Genomic DNA, 23,078 nt, shown 5'->3' with positions numbered 1-23,078 from the left:
CTTCCTGTTATACCGTCTCAGCCACAGTGACAGCAAGGCATTTTAACGACTTTATCAAGTCTCAACAAATATCGTTGAAAATAGTGTAACCATCAATAGCCACTATTATTTTCCCAAGACTATTATAGTCTGGAAACCTACAGGACGAACAAGTCCTTACAAAATCTATGGAGATTTTTAAATCTCGTCTCCACTCGGACTAAAAAATGTTTACATGCGCACTTCGATTCCCTTCCGTTGATCATATGACAGAAGCGTTTTCAAAATACAGATACAGATAATCTCTTAATTTGTGTTGAAGCGGCCCAAGCTGGAAGAAATATTGATACTTAAATTATATAAATATATCATCTTGCACATCGTTTATTACTCCATAATATGAAACGATAAGGAATTGAGGGAAAATGCATATGTTCTCGCCACAATACACCTCACTTCGGCCGAGTACATAGTATCCCACGTCGGACCCCATTTCCTATTCGATTTTCTCCACCAATAGAAACGTCCGTTATATAGTAACTTTGGTAGTCGGTACTTCCTTTCCGATATTCTCACACACCCAACTCGGAAGTCCAGAACAGCGAACAAATTTTACTCCGAAAACTGTCGCATTTCCATGCAGTCATGATTTTGTTGGAAATACAGAATCGTATTGTCGAAGAAACGCTCACTCAGAAAATCAAGAACGTCACAGAAGGGTAAGTAATTCTATTAGCTAAATTATTAGTCACCGGTATGAACTGACTTCCGTCTTCTCCATTGAGGACATTTCCTTGAAGGTCCACTATAAACAACAGATCATCATTAAAATATGCATTTATTGTTACTAAAACTTTTGAAATAAAGGACACCTTATCCATTGAAGTGGTGTCAGATTCACAAGTACTGTTTTTATGCATGCATACATTGCTCTGTTGCTTGTTGTAAATTTACAATTGCCATGATATTTGCTTCCCCTTTCCTGTTTAAAGTGGGTTTTTAAGGGTTATTACGTTGTATCGTGTGCAGTCAGCAGTGTATAAATACAAGTGTATAAACTTTACTCTATCGACTTGTTTGTAGCAGTAGTAAAAACTCAATAAGTTTTATACATGTGTTATTTCAACACAGATCATATTATTGGTCAGTGGGCGGATTCGTCAATTATTATACAATTGTACAGAGGTTCCTCAACGAGTGATGGTTGGTTATCATGTTTATCTAACTCGAGGTTAGTTAATTTTCAAATTGTATAAAGACTTAAGGTTAACTGAGTGGTTTTTTTTTATTTGAAAATTAATTAACGAGAGTTAGATAAACATGATTATCATTTATCAACCATCACGAGTTCAGGGGCCTTTTTCTCCCACAACGTTCAGATATTATATCTAGAAAACCTATGTTTCTCTTGGGAATGCCCTATTCCTGTTGATCATGGAAACAGTGCCATGAACTATGAGGTCACAATTGCAAATGACGTTGCAAAGCATTGTTACTTGACCGTTGACGCCATAATTAGAAGATTGACCAATGAAATCACGTCCAGGTTGCTACCCACTAGCAGGTTCATCCAATTAGTCTGGAGTGAGGAAATCTATAGTGGTTGCGGGAGAAATGCACTTCCAGTTACTTTAGTTATTAATAACAATCTTGGGTCCTTAAAATGTACCCTGAATGATTTTCTATATTACGCTACGAAAATACTTCATATGACATATTTATACAATAAAAGCCTCAAGCGCAAACATCGTGATGACCTCCATTATTGAGATATTGTGATTTTTTCTAAAAAAAAACCACCCACACATTTGATTCCGTGGCGGTCACCTTGATGTTGATCACCCTGTGGTGTCACAAGTTCAGCACTGTTAAAACAGCCTTATAATGTTATTGGAATTTACCCCAAAAGTTTGATGTTGGGTTTTATATGCATTTTTTTTTACCTTTTTATATAAAGTATTTGTTTTATACTTATATTAGGGATACTGAATATAAACGACCAGTTTTCCATTTTAAGTGATGAAATGAGTTCCTGTCTAAGAGGCAAATGATGTGCTGCTTACAGGTGTCTGAACAAACATGCTGATGGTGTATCTTAATTTACATGCCTGTGCACAGTGGTTCATAATTCGTTATTCCAGTACTGTAAATATTATACTTTTTATTGTTCAATTAATTTCTAGAAAATATTATGAGCTCCTCACACTTAAGCAAGCTCTGGGAGTGAAAAGGATTTTTCATTATTGAACCAAGATGTTATATATGTAACAGGAGGGTGAAAAAATGCACGGCCAGACCAGGGTTCCAACCCGGGACCCTCCAGACTCTAGATAGATGCTCTACCAATTGAGCTACCTGGTCACTGATGATCAACCCAGTCCAGTTCTGCCACATACATGTATATATATATACATATCATGTGAAGAAAAAAAGTTCATTATCTTTATATTAATTTCATGATTTTTTACTGTTAAATTTCTGTATTTTTGGACCATAGCTATATATATAACAAAGCAACAGAGTATGTTAGTTAGTGATATAAATAATCAGTCATAGAAACTGGTTAGAAACATTTGATATATCGCTCTACATGTATCTAGCTAACATAAGCCACTCTAGAGCGCTTTACAGTACATAGATATACAATGAATACAATTAGCATATATACATTAATCAATACAATTTTTGAGGAATTCCCAGGAGCTGCCTTATCAGGCCCTTACTACTAGTCCTATGCCACCTGGCTAATATCTCCCTATGTGTGTATGCCTGTGTGTGTGCTGGAGATGGAATGTGCTCTGTTTGTAGTGGGAACGTGCTTCCAACAGCATCTTTTATAGTGCCATCTCACTTAAATACTGCAGTACGTATACAGATACCGCAATATCCACCCCAGACCATTTATACTGCACCTGGGTTGTTGGAGTTGTGGGGGCAGGAGAAAAACGCTTTCTCTGATATTCCATGCGTATGACGACTTCGAGGGTTGAGCCCCAGCCGCCTGCGTGGAAGGCCGAAGTGTTAACCACTCGACCAATCCACCCATATTGTAGAGTAAAGGCAGTGACTGCAGGCTGACTTTCCAGCTAAAATTAAGGAATAAATATTGTTGATGAACAACATTCAGTTCATCACTGTTTAGTTTTCCACTAATTCATTTATTTGGCAAATTCATCTTTTATAAATACTCAGAAACTGGTCACAAATGCTACCAGTCAGTGTCACCTCTTCAGTGTTGTCAATTTGGTATTCATTCAACCCGCTGTCTGAAAGTTCTGGTAAATTTGACATGACTGGATGACATCTTCATAATGTCAATTTCAGCATAATCAGATTCCTCGAAACTCATGTTAATTCTCAATCTGACGCTGTATGGCTGTTCTCGATCTCGTCCAACCCTTCTATGGTGGCTACTACAATTGTTGAAGTCGTGAGGTCACAGCCAAAAAACATCCCATTTACCAGAAGTTACAATTATGCTATTTAGAAGGACAGGTGAAAATCATACACGTTACACGTCAATATCTTGGAATTGGGGTGACCACTTTTTTATGTGGTTTTCAACATTTTTATTTCAGATCATATAAAATAATGATAGATGCTTTATTCATTGTTGAGGGTACACTTTGATAATGGTATGATAAGTACAAGGAAACTCACCAATTTTTGTTGATTCATGCTGTTTGCTGAAGAAAATTCGTATAATTGTGTAATTTATGTTTGATTTACATTTCAGTGGAAAACCTGATGCTATAGACATAACTATTGCAGGTAAAGTTTATTTTCATTTGTGTGAATTCTTCACTGCTTTTACAATGGAACAATCTTAAGTATGGTTATCAATATCATGTTTAACTCAATTTAGTTTGAATTTCTAATTTCAAAAGATAGATACATTGTACATGTGTTTCTTTCAAAAGTGAAAAAAATCAATCATACAAGATAAAGTTTGTAATATTTGAAAGCCCATTTAAACATAACTTAATTTTCCAACCTGGCTTTGGATTAAAAAACACCATTACTAAAAACTTTTCCTGAACCATGAAAAACTTTAGTGGTCAAACAGGGGGAGGATATAGTATATATGCCTATTGTTTACAGTTCTGCTTTTTTGGTTTCAGATTTTGATGGTGTTTTATATCACATATCAAATCCAGACGATGACAAGTCAAAAATCCGGGTAAGACTTTTTAGCTCCCCTGGCCCAACAATGTTGTATAACGGAGGATATGCATATGGCTGGCCCTCCTAGGGGCAGGCGTGGCTTCAGGAGGAAATAGAGGAAAATCTTTCTCCTTCTGTAGAAATGAAGGGATTTAAATCAGATGTCAAAGGAATTTTGTTCTCCTTCTGTAGAAATGAAGGTATTTAAACCAGATGTGGTCTCTAGGGTATCTTTAGGGAAAGAAGACTCGATATTGTAGGCTGTGGCATCCCATTTGTGGCAGAAGGATGAAGCTCAATAGGGGAAATAGAGGAAAATATTTAAAATCCTTCTACCTAAGCATTAAAGCAAGGACTTGAACCAATCTTGTTCTTGAGCATCTTTAATTTGGGCAAAAGGAATTCAGATTTGTTCTATAAATAGTGGATGTGGCCCCACTTGGATCAGAGGTGCTGGCCAAATAGGGAAAATAGAGTAAAATGTTTCTCCTTCTGTACAAATGAAGGAATTTAACCTAAATGTGGTGTAAAGCATGCTTGAGAAAAAATACACAATTTGGTATAAACAGAGACTATGCCCCCCTTTAGGACAGAGGGGTTGGGCCCAATAGGGGAAATAGAGGTTAATGGCAAAATCCTCCTCCTCTTGTACCAATGAAATGATTAGAACCAAACTTGTTCTAGAGCATATTTGGTTGAAGAGGTTTCAATTTTCTATAAACAGAGTATGTGGCCTCCTGGGGGCAGAGGGCCGGGGTCCAATAGGGGAAATATAGGTTAATCCAAATTCTTTTAAAAGGTTTCTCCTTCTGTGTGAATAGAGGGATTATCACCGAATTGGTTACAGATCATTTGTAGGCAAAGGGAACTTAATTTTGTATAAATAGAGGGGCTGGGCCCAATATTGTAAATAAAGGAAACTCTCGATACAAATTTTGGTCAAATCAAAGTAAAGAATATATAGTGTGTAGTAAAAAGAAACATTGAAGTTGTGCTATTGTTTTTGCATCACAAAAAGTGTCTCAAAACCCCTGAAATATTGCTTGTTCTGATGTGCATGAGAGTTCCATTGCCAATAGACACCACTATATAACGTTATCTACCAGTATTCATTACTTGGTTTTACTTGACAATGATATATCAAATACTATTGATAAAGTCATAAGCACCTTGCTTCACATAATATATCATCTGTTATTATACAGTCATTAATATTAATTATAATATTATAATGAAGTTGCTATTTTTATCATATGTCAATACTAATTTGCAGGTCAGCATATCGTTAAAGTTCTACAAGGAGCTTCAGGAGCATGGAGCTGATGAGGTAGGTCATGTTACTGAAATTCGAACTTACACTAAGCTACCTGTAGCTAATAGTTCACATTCAGTATTAGGGCCGCCCCTTCATAAAACTGTATTGATTATACCTGGAAACAGGCATCATATAATGTATTGTTGTATTAGAATTGAGTTGTCTGTTTGTAGACACAACATTGTTTGATTGGTTTTACGTCCGCTGCACTATTGAGTAGGGGGTCTGGTATAGGTCTGTTATTCTGGCACAGTTTCTTATTTTCAAGTGAACTGGCCTAGGTTTATTTTCATGTGTTTGTGTTATTTCTAGTTACTTGCTATCTGAAACATAATGTATAAATTGTTGATATGTTTTATACTATTAAAAGTTTACAAACCTTAATAACTTTAACGGACAGGTCTATTTGACAAATGTTTTGACTCAAAAATTTAGAAAGAATTTAATATAAATTTTGAAGTTGCAAACTGTCAAGAAAACTGAAATTTCTGTTTATCATTGCCATCAGTGATAAGTAATGCTAAAGTTCCATACCTGATAATCTCAAACCAACCACTGGTTTGTCATTGACCATGTACTGATCTCTGTTGACCTTGACCCAGCATGTTAAGGGTATCTTGGCGTCACGCCGTATATTTTATGGACCCAGTGCCTCTTTCACCCACATGTGATTTCTATTTTCAGCTTATAAAACGAGAGTATGGGTCCCAGCTAGTGCCATCAGAAGACGGTATGTACTTAATTATCATAGATTGGGTAAAAACAGTGGATCTATATAATGTTTAAACAGTTGTAACCGGTGTGTCAGATGTTAACGTACAAAGTACCAAGACCATGACATGAACAGCAGTCTGTGCATCGAGGCATGTCCATGGCATGCAGTGCGACACAGGGATGATTACCTGTTCGACGAATGGCTAGGTTAAATACTGAGGTTTTGAATGGTCAGGGATAAATCTAAGGTCCAGGAATACGAGGTATTTGAGCAATGTCGAGTAATCCACGGTTAATTTACAAAACGTGTATTTAAGAACATGGTCTGTTGGTAACAAAAAGGGCAGCCCTGCGCCGAACCATCTCTACGCGAGGTTTTCGGATAATTTTCTGAGGAACATGGCAAATGCTTAAGAATAACAGCATCATGATCTGATATGCCTGGAATCGCCTCGATCCTTTGTACTTAGTTTGTAATATAAGGTCAAGTGTCTTGTCAGTGGGGTAAGTGACTAGCTGGGTAAACCCAGTGTCATCAAGGAGATTGCCAAAGTCATAATGAATCTAATGCTGCATACAACAGGCACATCATATAAGTTTTATATAAGGGTAACCAAGAAATCGATTAAATTCCTGTCGAAGTTCTCCACCTCCTACCTGGTAGGAAACAGATCGTTTCCTATACAACGTTAGCCTGCTAACACAGCCTTTTCAAATTCCAGCCACTCAAGCTGTATGTAGGGGATTATATTGTCTTTGCTCCACAATATGTGGTAAATTGTTGTCTGATTGTCATCACTTCTCTCAACAGGGTACGATGTGTCCATTGTGTTTGACCTTGAGAAGCTGCCCGATGACCATGAAGAAGCTGTACGGAAAGCTGGACTTCTCAAGAGAAACTGTTTTGCCTCTGTGTTTGAAAAATATTTTGATTTCCAACAGAAGGGACAGACCGGAAACAAGCGAGCTGTGATACCGTACAGGGATGATGAAACCATGTAAGAATCTAAACTATGTAGCACTATGTTAACTCATTCACCCCTGAAGACGCATTTTAACTCTTCCAATTCAAAGGTTAGAATAGTTCATTATGAAACTTCAGGGGTGAATGAGTTTAATAACAGGGACTGGAACACTTGACTTGATTCAATATGAAGGTGAATCTTTGTGTCACCTCAAATGTTTCAACTGTGATTGACTAATGATTGATTGTACTTCTTAAAGACAAGTAGGTCCATTCACAAATAACAAAAATACAGGTATCAGCAAAGTCAGCGTACACTGAAAGTTCAATTACCCTGGCTGAGGTCAATTTTTTAAGTATTATCACTTTTAAGTTCTTATAATAAATCTTATTGTAGCCATCTTGACTTCAGTGTGACATCAATATCAACGTCATGTTTGCTATTTTAATTCTGTCGACCATCACAATATTGATATTGCACTTGGCCCCAGGGTTGGGAAAGTATGATATTAAAAATAGTCTTAAACTTGAATCCAAAATTAACTTCTAAATGAAAAAGATATGTCTGTACTTGCAAAACCTGCATGCCTGTGGATATAAAATTGTAATATGTGTATCACATTTATGTCTGGCACTGGAAGTTGAGTTTCAAATTTGGACTTGAGAATGAAGACATATGTAATCCATGGAGACCCATATAAAGTTTCCTGGCATACTCCGCCCGTATTCTTAAAAGTTACAGGCGTACAAGACACTAAAATACCATTTTACGGGCGTACAGAAGCAAGATCCATACTTTGTTTTAAAATATGCCAAGAAAACCAGGAGTCACACCCGTCTTAATCAGGATATTCAGTTCCTTTCAAAATTCCCTAATTTTCCAGGTGCAATTTTTTTTTCAAGAGAAATTGAATACACATCAACATTTTAGCATGTTCTCCAAATGTATTTATATTTAAATTTTTAGGAAGGATATGTTTTATGAATATAACTTGTCTGTTCCAGGTACGTGGAGTCGCAAAAAGACAGAGTCACCGTGATATTTAGTACAATTTTTAAAGATGATACTGATATAATAATAGGCAAAGTATTTATGCAAGTAAGTATAATAACAGCTTCATACAAATACCATTTAATAGGACAAACTCAAGTTTCTTAATTGTCTAACTACTGCAAAAAGTAATTAAAATGTGGTGTCTGGATATTTTCCTTACGTTTGTACCTACTTCACGTTCTGATTGGCTGATTCCTTTGTGATACCTTTTGAAGGAATTACTGGATTTTCATGAGACTTATTTTTGCCTGTGTACTCATTACCACAGTCCCTCCCGCCTGGGTTTGATAAATAAATATTGATTTATAATTATATCATAATTGTTATTGTTCATATTGATATTGAGCTTTGTGGAAGATCTTGGGAGTTTAAACCTTCAGTATATTTACTTCAGAAAAATATTCAAGCATATTCGGCACCTTCTGTGCAGTAGCTTCTTGGCAGGGCCCTTCCTCGACATTGGTCTAAATTTAATGTTCAGATACAAAAGGTGTTGGAAAATGAATAAAAATCAGGATGTGTCATTTTTACAAGTAGATTTTAGGAAGTTTTTTATGGATGAGCAATTAAGATTGAAGTACTGTTAATATATAAACCTTGTATAAACAGATCAGCAGGCTATTTATAGAAATTTTGAAGGATTTTTCTAAATTAAGTGAGTTGTATAACAACTTAGTGTATATCTTTGACAAGGAATGAGTTATTAACCATTGTGTATAGGAATTCAAAGAGGTACGGAGGAAATACCAACAGGCACCCCAGGTGTTGTTCACACACCGAGAGCCTCCCACAGAACTCCAAGGAACCCAGGCACGCACCGGGGACAACATTGGCTACATCACATTTGGTAAGCAACGGCGAATTCATTGAACACATTTTTTGATCACTTTTGATCTTTTTATTAAATGTGACATTTGATCAGATAGGATTTATGCTATATATTTTCTTCTCTTTTGTTTTTGACATATTTTAGAAGTCTTGAAATCTGTACATCAAGGACTGCTGTAGGCTATTATCTGGGAGTAGTGGGAAACCTAGAACTTGGAAAAAATGGGAAATTTATATAGACAAGAGATTGTATAAATGATCAGATAGGATTTATGCGATATTTTTTGCTCTTGTTTTTGACATATTTTAGAAGTCTTGAAATCTGTACATCAAGGACTGCTGTAGGCCATTATCTGGGAGTAGTGGGAAACCTAGAACTTGGAAAAAATGGGAAATTTATAAAGATCAGAGATTGTATATTTTGGACTACCAGTACACATCCAAACACTTGTTTGTTTATCATAGCTTTGATAGTCAGTAAAAGGAAACATTAAAATTTACTTGGCCTTGTTAAAGCTGTTGAATTCAATCTTTACTCGTTTCTCTACGTTTGCAGTGCTGTTTCCTCGCCACACGAAGGCTGATAGTCGCGACAACACGATCAACCTCATACATACGCTGAGAGACTACCTTCACTACCACATAAAGTGCTCCAAGGTAAGGGACATAACTCCAACCTCATACATACGCTGAGAGACTACTGAGTGCTTCAAGGTAAGGGACATAACTCCAATCTCATACAGACGCTGAGAGACTACTAAGTGCTCAAAGTTAAGGGACATAACTCCAACCTCATACAGACGCTGAGAGTCTACTAAGAGCTTCAAGGTAAGGGACATAACTCCAACCTCATACGTACACTGAGAGACTACTTTCATATCATATGTAATGAAAATTTAATACGATATGGAATGTTTCCGTAATTATCTACAATCCATTCCTTTTGTATTTGCAGGCCTACATTCACTCTCGTATGAGGGCTAAGACGACAGACTTCCTCAAGGTGTTAAACAGAGCTAGGCCAGAACCTCTGAAGGATAGAGAAAGAAAGACAGTCACGTATGTATCTATACACCATATATCACAGTAAATGTGACTTGTTTTTTTATTGGAAGTTACACAAACTTTATCAGTGCGTATTTCTGATTTCCCACAAACCCTATTTAGTACTTGCCTACCCTACAGAGGAACATATGTTATTTGTCTCTAACACCAAGGTTTAGCTTATAAATGTATGGGAGGTCAGGTGGTGCAGTGTTAGCTTGCATTACACCAAGACTGCTGGGATTTGCTACCCTGATTAGAGTTGGAAGGTATGGGTTCACTTGCCTAACCACATTGGTTTTTGTCTCGCTGCCACGCCCCTGTGGAAGCGAGACTAAACTGTTGCTTTTCCGGCGATGGCGGCGTCAACATTAAGTTTTTTGCTTTTAAGTTAGTTTCACTGAAAGTATAAGTGCTAGACCAAGTTTTCACTGAAAGTATAAGTGCTAGACCAACCAAACTTGGACCATAGATGCATCTTAGGTAGTGCGTCTCAACCCAAGCATCAAATGCTGGATGCGGCCTACCTTTCATGGTCCATTGACATTGTCATCATCCACATCAATGTTAAGTGTTTGCGTTTAAGTTAGTTTCTCTGAAACAATAAGTGCTACACCAACCAAACTTGACATGTACATTGATGGTCTAAGTGGGGCACAGGCAAGACATATCAATCCGAATGGCTACTGGTACTCAGGTCCCCTGCAAATTAAGATCTATATTCTATATGCTTCCATTGGAGCCAACAGTAGTAGTTAATATTTGCTTGTCATAGCTCTCACCTAATGGAGTATTTTTTTTGTCAGTATGTTGATTGGTGATGGTTCGAGGTTCTTATATACCGCTTTATCACAACCTAGTCGTAGGTCGTCTCAAAGCGGTTCACAAATTATTATCCGTGGTTATAGGGCCTTTGCAACCAGCCAAGATCTTTCTCAACTCCCTGGGGAGCATACAGCCATTGCTGCCATTTCGTCGCTCACAGCTAGCATTCAACAATTTCTAGCACTGCCCAACCACGTACTCATTTACAGCTGAGTAAACTGGGACAAGCGGAGTAAAGTATCTTGCTCAAAGATACAACATAGTGCCGTGCCGTGACTCGAACCCGCAACCCTTCGGTCACGAGCCCGGCGTCCTACCACTACCGTGCCTCCTTGTTCATTGTAAAAGTCTTATGTTCATGATATTTCATAAAACTCCTCAACAGATTTCGTTGATATATTTACACCTTTTTATGGTAACACCTAGTTCTACACATGTTCAGAATTTGGTGGCAATCCCTCAAGGTTAAAAAGGCCAAATGATGCACCTGACCTCATTTTGGGGGTTGGGGGTATTTCTATGCGAGTCTCCGATCATTTTTTCTAAACTTTCTTACAGGTTTAGTGATTGTTTTAAAACTAAATAAAATTGTCATAAGTATGTATACTAGTGGGTGCATTATTCTATGTCTCATCTAGTTAGGCTTGTTTGTTGAACTTTCTCTAATTGTGTGACGATTTGGATTTTCTTCTTTGTAGAGGGAAGACATTCAGGCAAAACTAAGGAGCAGAGGACAATGCAGAGATTGGCTATGTTCAAATGGCGGATGATGTTTGAGATGACGAGAATTGTAGGACTTGCTTTAATCTCGATGGAGATTTATGTGAGTGAGAGTGAGATATTGGGTACGTGTGTAGACCTATGGAGACCTTGTATATCTCAAGAGATATTAGGTACGTGTGTAGACCTATGGAGCCCTTGTATATCTCAGAGATATTGGGTACGTGTGCAGACATATGGAGACTTTGTATCTCTCAGAGCTATTGGGTACGTGTGTAGACCTAAGGAGCCCTTGTAGATCTCAGAGATATTGGGTAAGTGTGTAGACCTATGGAGACTTTGCATCTCTCAGAGATATTGGGTACGTGTGCAGACATATGGAGACTTTGTATCTCTCAGAGCTATTGGGTACGTGTGTAGACCTATGGGGGCACCTGTGTAGACCTAAGGAGACCTTGTATATCTCAGAGATATTGGGTACGTGTGCAGACATATGGAGACTTTGTATCTCTCAGAGATATTGGGTACGTGTGTAGACCTATGGAGACCTTGTACCTATTTCTCTCATTTTACTTTCTTTCTAGAACATTCCTCCATACTATATTGATTTAAATATTTTTGTTAAAACTTTAAGTCCTAAAATTTGGTTATTTCTGATTAAGAAATTAATTCTTTGTTTTAATGAAATCTGGACTTTTTGAAATTGCAGGAGAGAGTTTTTAACCAATTCTAGATAAAAATAAATAAATGCTCTAATGTCTTAAATGTAAAGAACCTATTTGACACCCCAGCATTTCAAAGGTTATGAATAATGATTGAGTTCTTAATTAGTAGGATATTGTGATAGATAGGTCCAAACATATCGTATTTATAACATCTTTATAGTGTCTATTAAATATTAAAAATATATCACATTCAAATTCCAGGATTGCATTTTTGTGGTTATAGTCTACATAAGGGATTGAAACAAGGAAGTATTTGCCATACAAGTTTAATATTATATAGGCGATATTACACATAGGCGATATTACACATAGGAGATATTATAAATTATTATATCTTACTGAATTTAGAGATGAAAATTATAGCCATTTATAAATTTGATTAGTCCCAAATTCAGATTAGAAAGTTTGGTGGGTGGAAAGGATGAAAAAGGGGTGGAAATTTCACCATAGCCCTCTTCAGATGTCTTGGTCTTGGTACTGCAAGTATTTATATACACCAGAGAGATTTGTGTAGCAGTACCTTGGCAGATAACTAATACAAGTGTTGTACTACATAGGAAGCCTATCAGACAGACTTTTGTTCCTGTCCTCCACACGGGCCTGTATAAATGAAACCTTTCTCATGCTCAAACTCAGATTCTGTGCTCAAGCCCAATTTTTCGTACTAGGGATAAGACAAGTTAATTTAAAAAAAAACATTTTGTCAATGTTATTTATGAAATTTGGAAAGACTTTAAGCCGAATATGTTGCAATGTTTACACTTGACTTTTTGACCATATTACTTCATTTAAGGGAGGTAGAAGACAGGTTTACTTGAGCACAGAATTCATGCTTGAGCATGAGAACAGTTTCATGAATACAGGCGCTGAATTTGAAAATCAAACGTTTAATGCTCAGCTTTGCTATGATTTTTTACTCCACACCAACAAATTTGATAGACATTGAGTGGTCGTTTTTAGAAAATTAGACAATTATAAACAATTGTGGTCAACATCTTGTAGATATTCCCTATTTAGGTACACCAGACATACAAAAATACAGATTTATTTATAGATACTGCTTGGTACTGTAACACAGAAATGATATTGAGAAGGAAAAAACCCAATGTTGTTTATAAGAGTCATTGTCCCATTATCGAAAAACAAAAAAATTGAGAGAATATTTAGAGAGGATATTTTGTCCCAAATCTACGATAGAGAGGATATTTCGTCACATCTGCGATGGAGGGGATATTTTTGCAGATATATATCTGCTCATTGTCAAACATATGCTACATTTAATGTGATTTGTTTCGATATTAACTTTTATTCATGATGTAATTAATATATACCAGAATTAAAATTCCTTTTTGTTAAGTATCTGAAAGCTACATATAGATCATGTATACAATGTTATAAATGTTTCAAAGGTGTTGATTATTATTACCTGCTGTAACCCTCAGTATAGTAACACCAATCTTTGTGCTAGGTTAGAATGTTTTGATTCAAGCAGCGAGAGTACTACTTCCAGAACAAGAATTTCCAATGTAGACCCCGTGAGAGTTGTACAGATATTTATTTCGCATGGCAGAATTTAATACACTAATACCTGAAGACATTTTCCCTATCAGTAATAGTTGAGTCTGCAGTAGGTTTGTGTTTCATGTAAAGTTCATCAAAGTTTCGTTCATATTTGAGTTTGTGCAATCTTGATCTATGCAAAGTACATGTGTATAGTGATGAGTTGTCTCCCTGTGACCTGTATTGCTACACTGTATATGTTATACAGATTGGAATGGAAATCTGGTGTTCTCCGTCATCAGCATCACAGTGTGTCAAAAATACAATTATCAGAATTCTAAGGAGACTGTTACAGTGTATTTATGTAACAAAAAATTCTGTATGATATTGTTTAAACAAAAACATCAGAAATGATATTTGGATTGTTACCAGAGGGGTTTTCCCTATGGTCGAATTAATCGAGATCAGACTGATACATGGTTTGGGAGGAATTTAGCCACCAATATTGTCTTTACCAATAGTAGTGTCGAAGTGAATTTACATGTACCAAGGGACACTCATGTTGAAAGATGGACATGGGAAGGTCATATGACCGAAAACAGCTAAGGTAAAGGGAGTATTTGGATACATGTAAAAAAAAAGATATGTATAAGTGAGATTAAACGAAAGAACAAAAACACCTAGTACCATTTCGAATAGGACAGAAAAAAGCAATTGGTTTAGTTTCTCTCTCTCTCAAGTTTTTCTCTTATTTTTTTTATTATTATTAAATAATGCAAGAAAGAGTGTATGTAAGTATATTAACAGGTCTTTATTTAAATGTTATACATTTTATTGTATATGTTGTACAAAGCTTGGAAAGAAATTAATTCTTGAAATATTAAGGCACTGGTTTATATACAATACACCGTTAAAACTGTTAAGGAGAACGGATTACGGTGTCAATGATATTTAGAAGTAACAGTCAAACAAAAAGGATAGATAGCTCGTATAAAAGCAGTGATGGACAATTGAGATTGAGATAAATTAACTTGCTTTTGAGCTGCTAAGTATGCGGGTTTGTTGGAGTGACGAGAGAGAAGTGCGATCTATTTTATGGTACTTTGTACAAACTTTTGTATTATCTCTATATGACTGAGCTTTGTTCATACATAATATGCTAATCAATCAGTCTCATTTTATTTCAATAATAAATTTATGATACTCTATACATGCTCTTTGAATTCTTTTTAGCTCACCGGGTCTGAAGGACCAAGGTGAGCTTATGCCATACTGTGGCGTCCATCGTCTGTACGTCAACAATTTCTTAAAACGACTTCTTCTTCTTAACCACTGATTGGAATTTAACTAAATTTGACTGGAAGCATCCATAGGTGGTGGGGATTCAAAATTCTACAAATGGCGAGACTGACCCCCCAGGGGGCTGAGGGACGGAGCCAAAAGGGGACAATTTGGCTATATTGCTATAAATGACTTCTTCTGTAGAACTATGCAACGGATATCAATCATATTTGGTCAGTAGCATTTATGGGAGGCGGGGATTCAAAATTGTACAAACGGTGGCACTGAAGTGCAGGGCCAAAAAGGATTATTTGGCCATATTGCTTTAAGCGACTCCTATGGAACTAAGAGATGGATATCAACCATATTTGACTGGAATCATCCCTTGGTAGCGAAATTGTACAAATGGTGGGGTTGACCCCCCAGGGGGCGTAGGGCTGGTCAAAAAAAGTGTATAACTTGGAAATGGTTGAGATCCTCACCGTATAACCATATATACAATGATGAGTATGAAGTGAAGAATGCACATATGCTTCCAGGATGGCTCTGGGGTCTGGCCCCACCCTTGGAGACATAGTCCCTGGGTCATAACTTTGAAACGGTTGGAATCCCCACCCCAAAAATTTATATACAAATGCTGGGCATAAAGAGAAAAATGCAGTCATGATATTAGAATAGACTTACCTGTGTAAGACCTGACAAGGATGTTACAGGTGTTCCCAGTGTGGTGTCCTAGACTTACCTGTGTAAGACCTGACAAGGATGTTACAGGTGTTCTCAGTGTGATGTCCTAGACTTACCTGTGTAAGATCTGACAAGGATGTTACAGGTGTTCCCAGTGTGATGTCCTAGACTTACCTGTGTAAGACCTGACAAGGATGTTACTGGTGTTCCCAGTGTGATGTACTAGACTTACCTGTGTAAGACCTGACAAGGATGGTACAGGTGTTCCCAGTGTGGTGTCCTAGACTTACCTGTGGAAGACCTGACAAGGATGTTACAGGTGTTCCCAGTGTGGTGTCCTAAACTTACCTGTGTAAGACCTGACAAGGATGTTACAGGTGTTCCCAGGGTGGTGTCCTAGACTTACCTGGGTAAGACCTGACAAGGATGTTACAGGTGTTCTCAGTGTGAGGTCCTAGACTTACCTGTGTAAGATCTGACAAGGATGTTACAGGTGTTCCCAGTGTGATGTCCTAGACTTACCTGTGTAAGACCTAACAATGGTGTTACAGGTGTTCCCAGTGTGATGTCCTAGACTTACCTGTGTAAGACCTGCCAAGGATGTTACAGGTGTTCCCAGTGTGATGTACTAGACTTACCTGTGTAAGTCCTGACAAGGATGTTACAGGTGTGCCCAGTGTGATGTCCTAGACTTACCTGTGTAAGACCTGACAAGGATGGACACAAACATTGACTTTTTTCTTTAACTAGAAAATACTAAGTGTTAAGCATGGCTACTGTAAAATGTTCCTCAAAATGCTGAAACATAAGTCAAATTGGTGCATTTTAATTTCAATTTCATTAGCTAAACCATTTGGGAATCGTAAGCATGGAGTATGTTTTTCTTTAATATCCAGAACCGGAGGGCAACAAATCATAAAGACCAAAAGACGAAAACCCGCTAAAGCGAAAAGACGAAAACCCGCCAAAGCGATAAGATGTAAAAGCGCCAAGCTAAATAACAAAATATCGCCAAAATGAGGGAGAAAAGACGCCAATTCCATTCTACGCTTTGGTGTTAACTTCGGTATGGCGTTATTTCGTTATTTTGCTTTGGCGGGTTTTCGACTTTTCGTTTTCGCGGGCGATAAAGCGAAAAGACGAAATGTCATATATATAAGTCACCATACTTACAATACATCGGAGAGGAGACATAACAAATACAGTATTTACAAAACAATACAATGACACACGGTATGATAGTTTAGCATTACATAATGTAACACATGTACTCTATGAAAAGCGGTCTTACATCTATCTACATGTACTATAATCTTACTTCATATTACAATGATAGGAATATTTATTTGATTGAAGCAGACATAATTTCTTAATAATGACATGTATTATTACCACCGACACCATTTGAAAACAGGCTATAACCAAATTCTTATTAGGTGTGAAAATAGACATGTATGCTAGGTGCGACTAGGTTTGTTAGAAATGTATATGCTCGGCGAGATTAACCATTTTGGGATGTCGTTTGAAGTACGTATTATTCGACAATAAATGGCCCTATACGGCTTCCATGGACAATATAGTAACACATTAAGTCGTGATTCCTTGTTATCCTTCTTTTCCTAAAAGATAATACAGCAAAATAAAATACTGAAACAGTGATAAAATACATTTTTTTCATTTGTCACCTCAAAAAATAAATACCTAAAACTCCGTACCGACCTTACCAGAGACATATAAAGTAAGAGATGTATATACGTCTCTGACCGAAATAACGGCTTCTACGTAACTCCGTACCATGCCGAATGTTGCTCCGTACTGGCAGGACCTTTTATGGGATATTATACCGCAGTTTAAGGGTGATATTTTATAATTTTCTTCATTTTAAGTTGCCAGATAAAGCATTAGAAGTACAAAGTATTTTAAGATTATTTACAGAAAACTTATTGCATATGGCTTTATAAACGATCTAAACAAACAGGCGAATTGGTCCATTTCAGTAACATATTCAATATCTGCAAATTTCTATTTGATATTTTCATAAGTCACAAGTAAACATTATTATTTTATTGCATACATTCCTGTTTAGTTTTTGAACCACTATGCCAGACAAAAACAAGTTTTGGCTACACAATGTCAAGACACTTACAACATGCTTTTCCCCGCACCATCCGACACGCACTCAGCACAGCGACCTGAGAATTTGTTACAGCTATATTTGAACCTAAACTAAGGTGTTCATAGTAATTTTACATGTTTTAGGGGTTTATATCGGGGGTGTCTTTTTAAACGAAAGTCGATCTAAACCCCTAAAACATGTAACATTACTATGAACACCTTAGTTTAGGTCCAAATATGGCTGTAACACATTCCCAGGTCCCCGGGAGTACTCCGTACCGTACGTATCGGAGTATCCGGTGTGATCATGGTATTTACTTTTCATTGACAATGTCTTCATGTTTGTGCTGGAATTGAGAGAGTTGTCCACTCTTTCTACACTATAACATTGTTACCATTGGATGACATTTTACCAAGTCGTGTATTGATCCAAACTCATAAAACGTTTATCAATACTTAATTCCTACACATCATGAGAGGCCAAGTACAAGTTCTCTGTGTAATTCAAAATCGAGCGGGTTATTGAACTTAGTTGGACTTCTATCCTTAATCAACGCCTGTATTTGAGTTACAAATGCATGGTGCATGTATTCAGTTAGAGTCTTTTTCTTTTTTTCATGTGATCAATTTATTTTCATTTTTCACAAATTCCGTTAACGTGAGTGACACTTGACACTTGATACTTGATTCCTAAAAATATAACAACCACGCAATCTATTTCACGCACGTGCTTATAAACAGACTCGGCGAGTGTGTTGCAACACTGAAAAGGTAAGGAAATCCATCAACCGACTTAGTGGTAATAATGTTGCTGCCTTGTTTACAATATTACCCCGATATAACCTGTAAACGAACGGGCCACGGGCGCTTCGAATTCTTTGCAGCCAACGATAGTATAAATATAACAAGCGCGTGATTTCTAGATATACCCACGGTGATGTACATTTCTGCGGTGCAACAGACAACGTCATAGAAAAAACAACATGAGCTCGTACAATGCAAGTCCAAACAATCGTCTGACTCCTTTTCGTGTGGAGCTTTCTTCATGTGTGTTCCGAAGCCTACTTTGTTGCAGCTTAAGTGAGTGGATAAATACCATTGTGATAATTATTGCATCATAGCAGTCTCTTGATACATATAAGATGCATTTCATGTATCTATATAGCCGGATGCACGTGAGCTAACCCAGAAGGTTCCCTGGGCCAGCGGTTATAAACCGGCAATGTACAAGTTTATCAGGGGAGGGGTTCTGACCCGTAATGGTGAGATCACTGGATATCAAATTATACTTAGCAATTTAAAAACCATCAAAACATCTTTTTATTCAGATTTGGACTTACATTAGATCAACACCCATTATACAGCAACAGCATTTTGTATTTGTTTTTCTGAATTTCTTTAAACCTTTGAGAAAATAACAGTTGAAATACTCATTGACAGGCATTGAATAAAAAAATAAAATGTTTTAGTAAAATTAGAAAAAAAAATTGTTTTAATTGACTATGAAAAGCAATAAAATTATGTAATGGTGACTCCGTTACTGTAATGATATTTCCAGATCTGGATAGTCCATTGAAAGAGGTGCATGGTGGAATTCCCTTCCGAGGATTTGTATGTGGAAAATATCAGCCCTCAACTGGATTGGTTTCCCTACTGGATCCGACCATGGATGGAATTCCTCCGCCAGCTCCTTACGCTGACAAACCGAGTCGGAGAGAACGGTATAGGAGGATCCGGACACGGGCAACCAAGGAGCCGGTATATGGGAACCATTCTAGGACAGACTTCATCCGGGAAGTGGGACCTTCACTTTCCTGTCCGAACAGTAAGTGCAACTTTTCATTTTAGCTTAGACAAAATTGACCCAAGTCAAAGTACTTCAGTCTTGAAATGACTGTTTTTATGCTAATTGGAAAAAAAAAACTAAAAACAAATTGGAACAATAGCATGATTACGACAATATGTTATGATTACAAATACCATGTTGGATTTGATATTGGGTCAATTCTGTCGTTGCATGATGTTTGGCCTTATTTTTGGCTTTGATACAGAAATCTGTGTTCTAGCCAAACCAGCAGATGTCTTTACGTACAACAAGAGGACCTGATTCATTAAGTTGGATAAAACAATCTATCATACCCAGGACAACATGCTGTTTTATAATCCGTTTGTGTATTTTGATCATGTTGTGAAATTATCAAAATAAAAATGGCAGTCATCCTTCAGTTTGTTTTCAAACCAAGATTGTATTGTATTGATACTTAATATTTTCATTTGGGGCGACAATACTCTTCTATGTCCGTTCTATGCAAATGTTCATTTATTAGAGCATAATTGCAGCTGCTATTTGCAGTGTATGAATGCATAGCTGGAGCACTACTGCTATGATTGTGTGACTATACCGTGTCCGAAAAAACGTTCTGTGAAAAAACCAGTATTCAAAAAGTTCCCTAGCGCTTTTATAAATCCACACAAATTTGATTATTCAATTTATTTCAAATATTTGTTCTTTCATAAAATTGAAAATAAATGAATTGGAGATGATGACTTTGTTTTATATTTTGATTTTGTGTGGGAAACATGCATCTGGTCCTCTGTTACTGTTCTAGTTATTGACCAGCCTTAACCCACAACATCAGCAAATTTTGAATTGTTGGGAAAAGAATCAATTGTTATTGCATTTCTTAAATAAAAACGATAATATATCCACTCAGTTTAACATGGTTTTGCGGTATATCTATAAAAGTATTACTTTATGTGCCTGTAGCAAAAACAAAAATTAAAAAAGACAGATAGATGGAACGGAAATCAATTACATGATTTTCCGGTTATTTTTCATCCTTCCGGAAATAACCGATGAAGGCCGATGGAGAATGATGTGTTTGTGACGTCATAGTATGATAATCTCTAAACGAGGAAGTTTCATGCATGTTTATTTTCCCTAGCAAAGATGATGACGTTGAAAAACAATTGTCTTTGCTTCAAGGATACACCTCTGGTTTCCCCACTGGACGGCTACTTCCGGACGAAAAGAGATAAGGCCAATGTGTAACAAGGGGAAGCAACTCTGTTTACGTACGCATGTGTTACCATTATAGAGCTTCAAAAAGTCTAGGAAACTTTTTTTTTTTAAAATATAAAGTCAAGGAGCGAGTTATGCACCTCATATGTTATGCATATACAAGTCCAATGTATTATTTACCATAAAACATTTCATGTGGTATAAATATTTCCAAATTTCATAGCATCTGTGAAAATAGCGATAGAGTAACAGGATCACGGTGGCTGTTGAGACACTACCAGTCAGGATCGTTAGTGTTCATTATACTAGTGGGGTTTAAGGAATTTCAATTCAGTTGTAGATACTTCCTCGAGGATACAAGTACAGAAATACGATAAAAGCAATAAAACCATGAATATTTCTGTTATGAGATCCATAATAGCGGAGCAGATTGATGAAGAGGTGTTTCCCATTATAATCCTATCCCTAGTGTAATACCTCTCCTGTGTCTGTATTGTAGAGCTTATTGCGGCCAAGATTTAAAAAGAAAGCATCTTCAAAAAGTCTTTTCTATGAGAAGCGTCATGAAATGTTTTCATCTTTTCCATTCCAAGAATGTGTAATTCGCATCTATTCTCAGAAGATTTCAGATGGAATATGATGATTTATGATAGAAAGTAAAACCAACATGATTATTTTGGGTTTTAGATATAGATAAATACAAGTTATTTTTGTATATAAGCAGTAATAGGTTGCTTACATTCGTGTTATTCATTTGAGTCTTGAATATATGAAGGAATTATGAATGTTTTTATGAAGAGATGTAAGAGGTCTAAAACTTTGATGAAAAAAAAGTATTAAGTGTTAATACATTTCATCGTAATGTTGAAAAATATCAGGTCTTAAGATTCTCCTATCACATCATTTTGTGATACCTAATAACAACAAATATCTCAACATGTAACTCAACACATCACACAACATATAACACAATACATCACACAACATGTAACTCAACACATCACACAACAAGTAACTCAACACATCACACAACATGTAACTCAACACATCACACAACATATAACTCAATACATCACACAACATGTAAATCAACACATCACACAACATGTAACTCAACACATTACACAACAAGTAACTCAACACATCACACAACAAGTAACTCAACACATCTCACAACAAGTAACTCAACACATCACACAACATATAACTCAACACATCACACAACATATAACTCAAAACATAACACAACATGTAACTCAACACATCACACAACATGTTACTCAACATATCACACAACATGTAACTCAACACATTACACAACAAGTAACTCAACACAGCACACAACATGTAACTCAATACATAACACAACATGTAACTCAACACATTACACAACAAGCAACTCAACACATCACACAACAAGTAACTCAACACATCTCACAACAAGTAACTCAACACATCACACAACATATAACTCAACACATCACACAACATATAACTCAACACATCACACAACATATAACTCAACACATCACACAACATATAACTCAATACATCACACAACAAATAACTCAACACATCACACAACATATAACTCAATACATAACAACATGTAACGCAATACATCACACAACAAGTAACTCAACACATCACAAAACATGTAACTCAACACATCACACAACATGTTACTCAACACATCACACAACATGAAACTCAACACATCACACAACAAGTAACTCAACACATCACACAACATATAACTCAAAACATAACACAACATGTAACCCAACACATCACACAACATGTAACTCAACACATCACACAACATGTTACTCAACACATCACACAACATGTAACTCAACACATTACACAACAAGTAACTCAACACATCACACAACATATAACTCAATACATAACAACATGTAACTCAATACATCACACAACAAGTAACTCAACACATCACACAACAAATAACTCAACACATCACACAACAAGTAACTCAATACATAACACAACATGTAACTCAACACATCACACAACAAGTAACTCAACACATAACACAACAAGTAACTCAACACATCACACAACATGTAACTCAACACATCACACAACAAGTAACTCAACACATCACACAACAAGTAACTCAA

The 23,078-nt window shown here is 36.6% G+C and overlaps 2 protein-coding genes across 4 annotated transcripts in view; both read left to right on the top strand.

Annotated features, from left to right (window-relative positions):
* Nucleotides 1-515: 515 nt before the first annotated feature.
* Nucleotides 516-11,861, top strand: LOC110452907 (actin-related protein 2/3 complex subunit 2-like). The gene is made up of 11 exons (XM_021501653.1): nt 516-698; nt 3,716-3,750; nt 4,101-4,159; nt 5,417-5,470; nt 6,143-6,188; nt 6,984-7,170; nt 8,142-8,235; nt 8,911-9,037; nt 9,575-9,675; nt 9,974-10,077; nt 11,586-11,861. The coding sequence occupies exons 1-11, from the start codon at nt 625-627 to the stop codon at nt 11,608-11,610; spliced, it is 906 nt and encodes a 301-aa protein (XP_021357328.1). The 5' UTR covers nt 516-624; the 3' UTR covers nt 11,611-11,861.
* A 6,776-nt stretch (nt 11,862-18,637) lies between these two features.
* Nucleotides 18,638-23,078, top strand: part of LOC110452905 (sickle tail protein-like) — a 223,951-nt gene continuing 219,510 nt past the window's right edge. The window contains exons 1-2 of one of the 3 annotated variants that reach the window (XM_021501649.1): nt 18,638-18,683; nt 19,471-19,737. In XM_021501649.1, coding sequence (XP_021357324.1) covers nt 19,578-19,737 — 160 coding nt within the window. In that variant the 5' untranslated portion in view covers nt 18,638-18,683; nt 19,471-19,577. Of the gene's footprint in view, nt 18,684-18,810; nt 18,993-19,030; nt 19,175-19,470; nt 19,738-23,078 lie in introns of those variants that run through there. The other 2 variants (XM_021501646.1, XM_021501647.1) reach the window with 2 other exon arrangements.

Source organism: Mizuhopecten yessoensis, unplaced genomic scaffold, assembly GCF_002113885.1.
Source record: "Mizuhopecten yessoensis strain PY_sf001 unplaced genomic scaffold, ASM211388v2 scaffold6971, whole genome shotgun sequence".
NCBI classification, from domain to species: Eukaryota; Metazoa; Mollusca; class Bivalvia; order Pectinida; family Pectinidae; genus Mizuhopecten; species Mizuhopecten yessoensis.
This window is presented reverse-complemented; position numbering and strand designations above follow the sequence as displayed.